We start from the raw sequence: 12,500 nt of genomic DNA on the forward strand, positions 1-12,500 counted from the left end.
AGAAGAAGTGAAGGTTTTTAATATTCCTGTACGGTTATTCATATATTTCACGCCTTCAAGAGCCAATTTTATCACCGGAAAATTGGTGCGTCCTTCCCCCTTGGTGGACGGCGGGGCACTGAGGCGGCAGACGGGGTGACGTGGAATATATAGACAGGGATTGAAAAGGTGACGATATATTATAACCGTAAAATTTCGTGGTTGCAGTGGTGGTGATGGTGGTTAGTGGTGGTGGTGGTGGTGGTAGTAGTAGTAGTAGTAATAGTAGTAGTAGTAATATCATCATTGCCAGTAACAGTACTAATATTATCATAGTAGTAATAGCATTAGTAGTAGTAGTAGTAGTAGTAGTAATAGTAGTAGTAGTAGTAGTAGTAGTAGTAGTCATTCAGCTTTTAAGAGGGTAATAGACAACATGGCCGCCATCTTGCCTCGTCACGCCCTGGCTGCTGCATAGTGAAATTATTCCTATTTTTTTAATTTTTCATTTTTGTTCCTTTATTTTTGGCTGATGCAAAGTAAAATACCCGCCAATTTCTGCTTCTCTCTCTCTCTCTCTCTCTCTGCTCTCTCTCTCTCTCTCTCTCTCTCTCTCTCTCTCTCTCTCTCTCTCTCTCTCTCTCTCTCTCCAACTCATTTCATTACTCAATCCCCCTACCCCCTCCTATTCCTCCTCTTCCTCCCCCTCCCCTCCTTCCTTTCCCTTCCCCATTCCCCCCATCACTCCCATATGATATCAAGTAACCCCATATCCTATTTTCCCGCCCAATCAGCGCCTCATTTCACCCCATCACCGCCCCATCACCCCTAGGCCTATCTCTCTCTCTCTCTCTTTCTGCTAGTCAGTCACCTCCCTTTCCTCATTCCTTTTCTAATCCTCATTCTCTCCTTTTCTCTACTCCCTTCTCTTCCTACCTTCCTTCCCCTCCTTCCTACTCTTTCCCTCCACCCCCCTATCCTACCCTACCATCCCCCATCGTATCCCTCTCCAGCAGCAGGCAGGGCGCGGCGGGGGACGTGGGGAGGCTCAAGCACACAACTGGTACATGCACCTAAGCAGGTCCTGCCAGTGGGCTTTCAGGTGACCTCGATTGAAAACTTCTCTTTCTGGGTGTCGTAGAGACCGCCTGCTGGAAGGACGTGGGGGGCGTGGCCTGCTGGGTGGGTAGCGTGGGATGACTGGACGGGGGTAGGTCGTCTGTGTGCCCCGCCAGTAGTCTACCTGTTGGGTCTTCACTTAAAACAGTTTCCATGTACATTCCGGGGTTTGATCTGCGGAAGCTAGTTTGCAGCGCCCCAGCCACCTCCCCCGTGGTGGCCGCCTGGTGCCCCTGGGTCGGCTGCAGCAGGTGTTGTTGGCTGCTCGTCACCCTGGGAGCACAAGAGAGACGGGGGTGTTCATTGCGGAGCGTCAGGTGTGGAGGAATTGAGGCAAATATTGTGTGAGGTACAGTCTAGTATTCTGAAACACTCTGCTCTCTCGCCACAGAGGTGACTAGCTGGGTTCTCAAGTGTTTCTCCTGTTAATACCATAAAAATCTTGTTAATCTGCCACTAGAACCATAAAATCTTGAAAATCCGCGTCACTTCATCACGACTGTTTTCAAAGGCCACAGAGATAACTAGCCGGGTTCTCAAGAGTATTTCTCCTGTTAATACCATAGAAATCTTGTTGATCTGCCCCTAGAACCATAAAGACACCCTTGAAACACTCTTTCTGCTACGCTTCATACTGAACACAATAACACTGTTCTCCTAGACGCACTGTGGCTCTACTTATACTGCAACTGTACGCTTATTCCAACAGTTCTGTACGTCCCTTCAAGAAAATGACGAAAAATAAATGGATAAATTATAAATAAGTGGATGAATAACAAAAGAGAGAAAGATTAAAGGAAAGAAAGAAAGAACGACTGAAAAATAAAGGAATGGAAAGAAAAACAAAATGAGAAAATAAAAAAAAATCATAAAAAATAATGAATAAGAACATAATGAATAAACATACAGGCAAAACTCATTTTCCTCCACCTAGATCCACCATTGCATCCACATCACATCCACCCTCCCACTCACTCCCGGAAAGACTGACTGATAGTGAAGAGAGAGGGAGAGGGAGAGGGAGAGAGGGAGAGAGAGAGAGAGTGAGAGGTGAGTGGCAGATGGACAGGTGGACTTGTCAGGTGAACCTCTGATTTGAAATGACTTGTTTACATCTCATCCACACACACACACATACACACACACACACACACACACACACACACACACACACACACACACACACAGATCAGGTGGAGGGAAGTAACAAAAAAATTAAAAAAGTGAAAAAAAAAATGCTAGTAGTAGTAGTAGTAGTAGTAGTAGTAGTAGTAATGATAATAATAATAATAATAATAATAATAATAATAATAATAATAACAATAATAACAACAACAACCACAACAACAACAACAACAACAACAACAAACAACAACAACCACAACAATAACAGCAACATCATCATCATCAACAACAACAACCACCACACACACACACACACACACACACACACACACACGTCACAGTTTTAACGAGCAACACACTTAATCACCTTAATAATTTCCAGGGACATTCCTTATTAAGATAGTTACCTTACTGATTGACTTAATTGTTGGGGAATTGGACAGGCGAGAGATGAGGTGGAGGGAGAGAGCCTGGGAGTGATGAAGAGTGACTGGGTAGGAGGTAGATAGGACCTGAGCGTGATTGGGAAATGATTGCTTAGAAACTAAACGGAAAGATGGGAGCTTACCTGATGATTAACAAGATTGGAAAGGTGAAGGTGGGGAGATGCAAAGCCAGAGAGGATTTAGGTATGATTGGGGAGTGATTGGGGAGACTATAAGGAAAAAGTGGGATTGTTTTACCTATAGACTGACATGTTTGTAGATCGGACAGGTGAGATATGGGAAGCCGCGCAGGTGAGAGGGATTGGAATATGATTAAGAAGGACTAGATGGTAGAGTAGATATGTTTACTTAATGAACCTGCCTATCTGTCTGTTAATTAATCAGTCTGTCTATCTATCTATCTGTCTATCTGTCTATCTGTCCTTTTCCAGCCATACAACTACTATTCAATATTCCAGAAAAATTTTAGGTCAGTTTCCAGTAGATTAACAGCACAGTGGTAAAGAAAACATTTCAACTCCCTTTTCAAGCATTCCAGACACATTCCAGGGCCTATTCCAGTACACACGATGATTTCCAGCTACACAAACACCATTCCAGGATTCCAGATACATTCCAGGTCCTATTCCAGTACACTGACACAACAGAGGGGTAACAAAACAAATATTCCAGCTTCCTTTTTCCAGCCACACAAACACCATTCCAGGATTCCAGAAGATTCCTATTCCTGTTCCAGTACACTGACACAACACAGGGGTAAAACAAACTCACTATTCCAGCATTCCAGAAACATTCCAGGCTCCATTCCAAAGCATTCCCTTTTATCACACGTTAACTACAGTCCAAAAATCAGACACACCTTTCATCGCACAAACAAACAAACAAACAAACAAACAAACAAACAAACAAACAAACAATTAATTAAAATACAACCTGTAACGCGAGAATAATTGTAAGCTAAAACTATAAATTTCATTCAGTAAATTTCAAACAAACAAACAAACAAACAATATTTTTCGCACGTGGCCTAGCTTCCGTGATTCAAAAACTTTCGCTCATGTTTCAGAATTATTAGTTTTTTTAATTATTATTGTGTTCGTTATTTGTTTATGCATGTTTTATTTTGTTTCACCTGGAATTCTCAAAAAGTTTCACTCATGCTTTTAAATTATTAGCGTTTTTTCAACATATCTAGTATTTGTTTATTTATGTTTCATTTTTTTCTCGTCTTCAAATCTCTAAATGTTTCGTCAGTTATCTGTTACATGTTCCAAAAATTTTCGTTTAATTCCAAAATAGCTATCTTTTTTTTTCTAATTGTCTCTATTAATCATTTCAATTCCTGTGGCTTGTACTTGTATGTTCCAAAATGTATCGATCAGTTGCAAATGTCTATCTTTTTTCTTATTATTTAGTATCTTCATTTTAATCCCTGTCTTTATGTTCCAAAATCGATCGTTCATGTTGGGAGAATGTCAGTTTCATTTCCCCCCATTGAATGTTTCATAATATTTAGTATCTATCTAGTGATTTTGTGCCTCCCAAGCTTTGAATATTCCAAAAAGTTTAGTTAGTGCTTTGAAATCACAACATTTTTCTTCTCTCTCTAATAATTTCATCTATTTGTAATTCTTTTTTCTATTTTATCCACAACTTCTATATTTTTCCGTCGCGCATTTCAAACATCTGAAGAAATGGAAGAAGAAAAAAATAAATAAATAAACTCGATTGATCTTTTTATTCATTGCGATTTGCATGTCAAAGTTTCGTTTTAATCATTACGTTAAGTGGACGAAACGAGGATGAAAGAGACGGAGGCAAAAAAAAAAATAGATAAATAAATGAAATGAGCACAGCCACCCGCGGAAACTTTTGTCATGGAACACACAAACGAACATACGATAACAGTTTTCCAGGAAGACTCGAACACATATCACCAGTCTTGAACGATACGTGTGTGTGTGTGTGTGTGTGTGTGTGTGTGTGTGTGTGTGTGTGTGTGTGTGTGTGTGAATGTATGTGTGTGTGTGTGTGTCCAGCCAAACTCCTGAATTTCAGAAACTAACATATATTTTACAGCTGTTGAAATGAATTTTTTTTCTATCTTTTTTTTTCTGAACTTCAGAATTCCAGAAATTAAACATGACACATTTTTAGAATTAGTGAGTTTGTCCCAGAATGCATTATCGTTTTGAGTGCGTGCTGAAGAAGAGGAAGAGGAAGAGGAGGAGGAAGAGGAAGAGGAGGAGGAGAAGGAGGAAGAGGAAGATGAAGAGGCAAAGGAAGTAGGAAAAGGAGAACAATAACAACAACAACAACAACAACAACAACAACAACAACAACAACAACAACATCAACAACAGAAACATCAACAACAACAACACCAACAACAACAACAACCAACAACAACAACAAGAGCAACAAGAAAAAAAAAGAAAAAAAAAAGAAAAGTAAATTAAGAATAAAGAAAATAAGTGAGTATTCATAATTTCTGTTCTACCTAAAATTTAAAAAACCCCACGACATTTCAAAATTCGCGGTCTTTTTTTATGAGAGTTATTCAAGTCTGCGTTTGGCGTACGAGCTTAAGCAGAAAATGAAAAGGAGAGAAAAAAAGGTACTAATTTAATTTTGTTGTACTGTGAGGGAACAATTTACAATACAAAAAAAGAAATCATACAGAAAAAATATTATAATTTCCACCACACACACACACACACACACACACACACACACACACACACACACACACATTAAAAAAAAATAAATAAATAAAGCTCATAGTGGAAAATTTGCATAATAAGAAAGAAAATAATAATAATTGAGGAAAAAATGGGATTAAAAAGAACTTAACTCGAGGGAAATTTGCACAATGAGAGAGAGAGAGAGAGAGAGAGAGAGAGAGAGAGAGAGAGAGAGAGAGAGAGAGAGAGAGAGAGAGAGAGAGAGAGCTAATAATTGACAAAAAATGAAAAGAAAACGGAACAGACACGTGACTCAAAAACAATCGAGTGAATTTTTTTTAGCAATTAGAATAATTTTCACGCGCTCGAAAATGAAAAAAAAAGAAAAAATGCAAAAAAAAAGGAGAACAAGAAGTAAATAAATAAATAGATAAATAAATAAACAAATAAATGAATAAATAAAGCGAAAGGCACATAAAATCAATCTTCGAAAATCTGAAAAAGAAAAAAAAAAAAAAAAAGAAAGTTAAAATAAAAGAAAAAGACGAAAAAAAATAGAAAAAAACTGAAGACCCCAAAATTTATCTTCGAAAATCTGAAAAAAAATACGAGAAGAAAAGAGAAGAATGAAAAATAGGAAAGGAAAAGAGGAAAAGAAAAACAGTAGAAGGCATTTCAGTGCATTCCAACACATTCCAGACCATTCCAAGTCATTCCACCTCATTCCTGAAATCACAGAAACGTTTAAGTGACATTCCAGGAAAATATTGAGAGTTTTAGACCCATTCCAATATTCCTAATGGCATTCCAACTCATTCCAGCGTTCCAGGAAGTAAGAACATTCCACAAAATTCCAACAACTTTCCAAAATTCCAAAAGATTCCAGAAAAAACATTCCAGCCATTCCAAGAGTGACTAGTTTATGCAATTATAAGGCGATTCCAGGAACTCCAAAGCATTCCAGATCATTCCAGTACACCTGAGAATATTCCAGGTTATTTTGGCAACATTTACAGGTATTCCAGGGACATTCCAAGGCATTCCAGGCCGTTCCAGGGACATTCATGCAATTCCAGACCATTCCAGGATACCAGAAAGAAATTCCCATTGTGTTATGAGATTCCAGGCATATTCCAGAGAAACAAAAGGCATTCCAGATCATTCCAGGAAACTTAGAAGCATTCCAGATAATTCCAGCAAAATTAAAGAATATTCCTGATCATTCCAGCTAAACTAAAGAACATTCCAGATAATTCCAACAAAATTCAGACGATTCTATGTGATTCCAGCATTCCAGAAACTCTATAAACATTCCAAATCATTCCTGGAAATCTAGGAACATTCCAGGAACCCTAAGAACATTCCAGGTGATTCCAGCAAGCCTGAGGACATTCCAAATCATGCCATAGAGTTTCAGGGGCATTACAGACTCATTCCAGGGACATTCCAGGCAGTTCCAGGGAGTCTTAGGGATATTTAATCATTCCAGGGATATTCCAGACACTTTTAGGGATACTGTATGGGCATTCCAGGCAGTTTAAATATCATTCCAACCAGTTTTAGGGATATTCCAAGGACACTGAGTCATTCCAGGAACATTCCAAGCAGTTTAAGGGAAATTCCAGACAGCTTAAGGGAATTACAGGCAGTTTTAGGGCATTCCAGGCAGTATTAGGGATATTGAGTCATTCCAGAGACATTCCAGTTAGTTTAAAGACATTCCAGAACAGTTTGAGGAACATTCCAGGGCAGTGAGGCATTCCAGACACATTCTAGTTAGTTTAAACACATTCCAGGACAGTGTAAGGAACATTCCAGAGCTGTAAGGCATTCCAGGGACATTCCAGGACTGTTTAAGGAACATTCCAGGGCAGTAAGGCATTCCAGGGACATTCCAGTTAGTTTAAAGACATTCCAGGACAATTTTAGGAACATTCCAGGGCAGTGAGGCATTCCAGAGACATTCCAGGCGCATGTTTAGAGGCGTGCGGGTTGAGGACTCACGACAGGGCTGAGGGGCGGACCCAAGTGGACTCCTCGGTGGGGGAGGACCAGCAGCAGCCAAGGAGGGGCGTCGCGCTAACGCCGCTGAGAGAGACTAGCGTTAGAGACTCCCGGGGCGGTGATGGTGGCGGTGGCGGTGGTGGTGGTGGTGGTGGTGGTAGTGGTGGTGGTGGTGATAGGGATGGGATACGTATGGTCGTGTATGGGGTAAATAAAGGAATGGGTACAGGTGATGGGAAGGTAAAGGATGTGTTTGGGGGGTGACTGAAGGAATGGGGTGATGGGTACTAGTTATGGGGAAGCAGGAAAGTATGTGGGGAGAAGGGAAGTGATGGGGGACTGAAAGGATGGGTTATGGGGGGCGGTAGAGAAGTATGGAAAGGCAAGGAATGGGAAATGAGAACAGGAAATGGCGGTGATGGGTGCTAAGATCATAAATGGAGGAGAAATGGGTGTTAAAAAGAAATAGGGACAGAAATGGAAGAAAAAAAATGGGTAACGGTGATGTGAGTAATGGGTGAACAGTGAGAGAGGGAATGGAGTGTGAGGAATGGAGACATAAGGAGAAGGAATGGGAGAAGAAGCGAGGGAGATGGTAGGGAGTGAAATGACAGGAAGGTACTGGGACTGTGAGGGGTGCCAGGGAGGGGAGAGGTGTGGGGAGGAGGGGAATGCTGCTGGGGGGAAGGGGAGGGGAGGGGAGGGGGAGGGGAGGGAGAGGGGGAGGGAGAGGCAGACTTCAAGCAGAAAAAAATATGTATATAAAAATTTTAAAAAGTTTGGTTTCAAAATGCAATGAATTGAAAAAAACTAAAGAACAGTCATTAGCAAAGGTAGTAATGATGATAATAATAATTGTAGTAGTAGTAGCAGTAGTAGTAGTAGTAGTAGTAGTAGTAGTAGTAGTAGCAGTAATAATAGTAATAGCGATAAAAATAGTAATAATAATAATAACTGAAGTAGTAGTAACAGCAGTAGTAGTAGTAGTAGTAGTAGTAGTAGTAGTAACAATAATAATAACAATAATAACAATAATAATAATAACAAAAACAAAAACAACATGAAAGAAACGCAAGACCATTCAAAGAAAACGGAACATTCTCACCACAACTCACAACAACAAGGGGAAACTAAAAAAAAAATTAATACCATGCCAAACCACACGAGAAATTAAAAGCAGACGTATATGAAGGGGAAAACGAGGGGGAAATAAGGGGAAAATGAGGGGAAAATGAGGGGAAGACAAGAGGAACAGGTGAGGGGAATGAAACGAGGGGGAAAGAGGAAAGGAGAGAAGAGGAGGAAGAGGAGAAGGGAAATTTAGAGGGAAGATGGGAATGCAGTGGAGAGATGGAGGGGGAAACAGAACAAATGAGGGAAAAAATGTGAGGGCAGGAAGAGGGAAACACTATATCTCACGATGCAGAATGGTGAGGGAAACAGTAGAGGGGGAAAACACATGGAATTTGATAAGATTGTTAAAAGATGATGACGAAAAGAGAGAGAGAGAGAGAGAGAGAGAGAGAGAGAGAGAGAGAGAGAGAGAGAGAGAGAGAGAGAGAGAGAGAGCAAACACATAATGAAATAGACAAACAAACACAGACAAACAAACATACAGACACACAAACTTATAAATATCCACAGACAGACAGACAGACAGACAGACAGACAGACAGACAGACAGACGAACGAACAAACAGACATGAATGCTTTAGATCTGAAATTAAAGAGACTGAACAACGAAATTAGCAGAGAGAGAGAGAGAGAGAGAGAGAGAGAGAGAGAGAGAGAGAGAGAGAGAGAGAGAGAGAGAGAGAGAGAGAGATTGTCAAACAGCAAGCCGTGCATAGGTAAGAGATAAAGCAAACACACACACACACACACACACACACACACACACACACACACACACACACACACACACAAATGAATAAATGAACAAATACAAGTGGACAGGTGGATGAAATTAACAAGTAAATAAAATTATACACAAAATTAATAAAAAAGAAAAAAGAAAGGTACAAAACGTTATCATGCTTATATGGAGAGAGAGAGAGAGAGAGAGAGAGAGAGAGAGAGAGAGAGAGAGAGAGAGAGAGAGAGAGAGAGAGAGAGAGAGAGAGAGAGAGAGAGAGAGAGAGAGAGAGAGAGAGAAATATATATCACATCACACACAGAGACAAAGAAACAAACAAACAAACAAACAAACAAACAAACAAACAAACAAACACAAACATCTAACACGAGGGTTGGAAGACTTAACAAACAAACAAACAAACAAACAAACAAGCGAACAAACAAACAAACAAACAAATTCAAAATGTAACTGAATAAAGAAGTAAGAAGCAAACTTATTAAAATAGAAAAGACGATAATAATAACAATAATAATAATAATAATAATAATAATAATAATAATAATAATAATAATAATAATAATAATAACAGACAGTACCAAATAAAAAAGTTCTCTCTCTCTCTCTCTCTCTCTCTCTCTCTCTCTCTCTCTCTCTCTCTCTCTCTCTCTTACACGTACAATAATTCAGGAAGAGAAACAAACAAACAGACGTACTATGTTACCAGAGAGAGAGAGAGAGAGAGAGAGAGAGAGAGAGAGAGAGAGAGAGAGAGAGAGAGAGAGAGAGAGAGCAATTTCATCCGTTTAACAATTGTCTCAAAGGAGAAAATAGGAGGAAGAGAAACAGAAAGAGGATGAAGAAGAGGAGGAAAAGGAGGAAGAGGAAGAGGAGGAGGTGAAAGAAGAGGGGAAAGAAGGGGAAATAAGAGAGAGACATCTTGATATTACGTTCCAGACAGAGAGATGTTATGAGGGGAAAAGAGGGGAGGAAGAGGAGGAGGAGGAGGAGGAGGAGAGGGGAGGAGGAACAATTGTAAGGAGCGGATTGACGGGGTGGGAGGGGAGAGAGGGAGAGGGGAAAGGAGGGGGGAAGTGGGAGGAAATGACCAGAAGTGAGGGGGGTGAGGGGAAAACTGGGAATATGTAGCAGTAAGCAGAGGGAAACAAGGAGGAGGAGGAGGAGGAGGAGGAGGAGGAGGAGGAGGAGGAGGAGGAGGAGGAGGAGGAGGAGGAGGAGGAGGAGGAAAAGGGATGAAAATGAATGTATTGAGAGAGAGAGAGAGAGAGAGAGAGAGAGAGAGAGAGAGAGAGAGAGAGAGAGAGAGAGAGAGAGAGAACAAAGATAACAGAAAGAAGGAAACAAACGAATAATAATAATAATAATAATAATAATAATAATAATAATAATAATAATAATAATAATAATAATAATAATAATAACAATAATAAAAATAATAGAAACAAAATTAAACATTGCCATTACTACTACTACTATTACTACTACTACTACTACTACTACTACTACTACTACTACTACTACTACTACTACTACTATTGATGAAAGATAAAATTTTGTATATTACTAAAAAATATACAAAAGAGGAAAAGATTATAATATTTACCTTTTTCTTCATTCCTTCCTTCCTTCCTTCCTTCGTTCTTTCTTTCCTTCCTTCTCTCCTTCCTTCCTTTCTTCTCGTTTTTCTTTATTTCCTTATTTTCTCTCTTATTTCTGTTACCTAATCCTCCTCCTCCTCCTCCTTCTTCTCTTCTTCTTTCTCCTCCTCCACTTCCTCCTGTTTTTTGTACTTTTCCCAACGTCAACCTCCTCTTCCTCTTCCTCTTCCTCTTCCGCCTCCTCCTCCTCCTCCTCTTCTTCCTCTTCCTCTCCTCATTTCCTTTCTTCATTCATTTTATTTTTCTCCTTTTTTTTATTCCTGACTTTCATCTTTGTATCTTTCTTCCCTCTCCTCCTCCTCCTCCTCCTCCTCCTTCTCCTTTGCCTCCTCCTCCTCCTCCTCGTCCCTTCAAGTTTGGAAATTGAAAGAAAACAAGAGAAAAAGCAAAGACAATAAATGGAAAGAAGGAAAAACCAACAAACAAACAAACAAAGGAAAGAAAGGAAGAGAAAACAAGGGGAAATAAAAACAGAAAATGAGAGAAAAGAAAAGAAAAGAGAGAGAGAGAGAGAGAGAGAGAGAGAGAGAGAGAGAGAGAGAGAGAGAGAGAGAGAGAGAGAGAGAGAGAGAGAAATGTAAACAAATCCAAAAGAAAACAAAAGACAAACAAATCTCCCCTAACCTCTTGTCTGCTACCTGTTTGCTAAGCCCAATTAATGCCAACTTACCTGTGTGTGTGTGTGTGTGTGTGTGTGTGTGTGTGTGTGTGTGTGTGTGTGTGTGTGTGTGTGTGTGTGTGTGTGTGTGTGTGTGTGTGTGTGCATGGGTGGAAGACTGAGAGCGTCAGAGGGAGGGAGATAGATAGATAGATAGATAGATAGATAGATAGATAGATAGATAGAGAGAGAGAGAGAGAGAGAGAGAGAGAGAGAGAGAGAGAGAGAGAGAGAGAGAGAGAGAGAGAGAGGATCACACAATCACCATATCTCACCTAACCTAACCTAACCTAACCTAACCTAACCTAACTTAACCTAACCTAACCTAACCTAACCTAACCTAACATCTCCCTTACTTAACCACACCTAATTTCCCAACACCCAACACACCCACCACCCATATCCTCACCACCCCTTTCCTGGAGACACTTTTCAAGGCCTTGTTTCACCTCACCAGTCCTTCACTCCCTTACCTAACCACACCACATCACCCCAAACACAGCCTTCAGTCACCCTAGCACCCCTTTCGACGCTTCCCTTACCTCTGAGCCTGATGGAGACACTTCTTATGGGCTGGCTTATGTCCGTTCGCCTCCAGCTGCTTTTCCAGATGCCGAATGGTCACCCTAGCCATGTCAAGTTCGTGTTTAACCTTCCAGATGTGAGTGTCGCACAGCGGGTCACGGCAACGGTGGCGTCTCAACTTGTTTGTTGCCTCGTATACAGCGCCGCGGAAAGTGAGCGATTTACCCATGCTCTGGGGAAGAGAGGTTTGTGGGGTCAGTTGAAGCGTGTGAGGAAAGAGTTTAAGGGTAAGTTGAGGCTGTGAGGAGAAAGTTTAAGGGTCAGTTGAGAGCGTGAGGGGAAAGTTTAAGGGTCAGTTGAGGAGGGTAAGTCAAAATTTTAAGGTTAGATGAGATTGTGAGGAGAAAGTTTAAGGTTTAGTAGAGA

The 12,500-nt window shown here is 40.4% G+C and overlaps 1 protein-coding gene across 1 annotated transcript in view; it reads right to left on the bottom strand.

Annotated features, from left to right (window-relative positions):
• The window catches only part of LOC135097377 (glutamate receptor ionotropic, NMDA 2B-like), a 105,348-nt gene that overhangs the window by 13,421 nt on the left and 79,427 nt on the right, over positions 1-12,500 (bottom strand). Inside the window, 3 exon segments of the mRNA XM_063999222.1 lie at positions 1,087-1,371; positions 7,358-7,441; positions 12,092-12,306. Of these exon segments, the coding sequence (XP_063855292.1) occupies positions 1,087-1,371; positions 7,358-7,441; positions 12,092-12,306 (584 nt within the window).

This window comes from Scylla paramamosain, unplaced genomic scaffold (genome assembly GCF_035594125.1).
Source record: "Scylla paramamosain isolate STU-SP2022 unplaced genomic scaffold, ASM3559412v1 Contig18, whole genome shotgun sequence".
Taxonomy (NCBI): domain Eukaryota; kingdom Metazoa; phylum Arthropoda; class Malacostraca; order Decapoda; family Portunidae; genus Scylla; species Scylla paramamosain.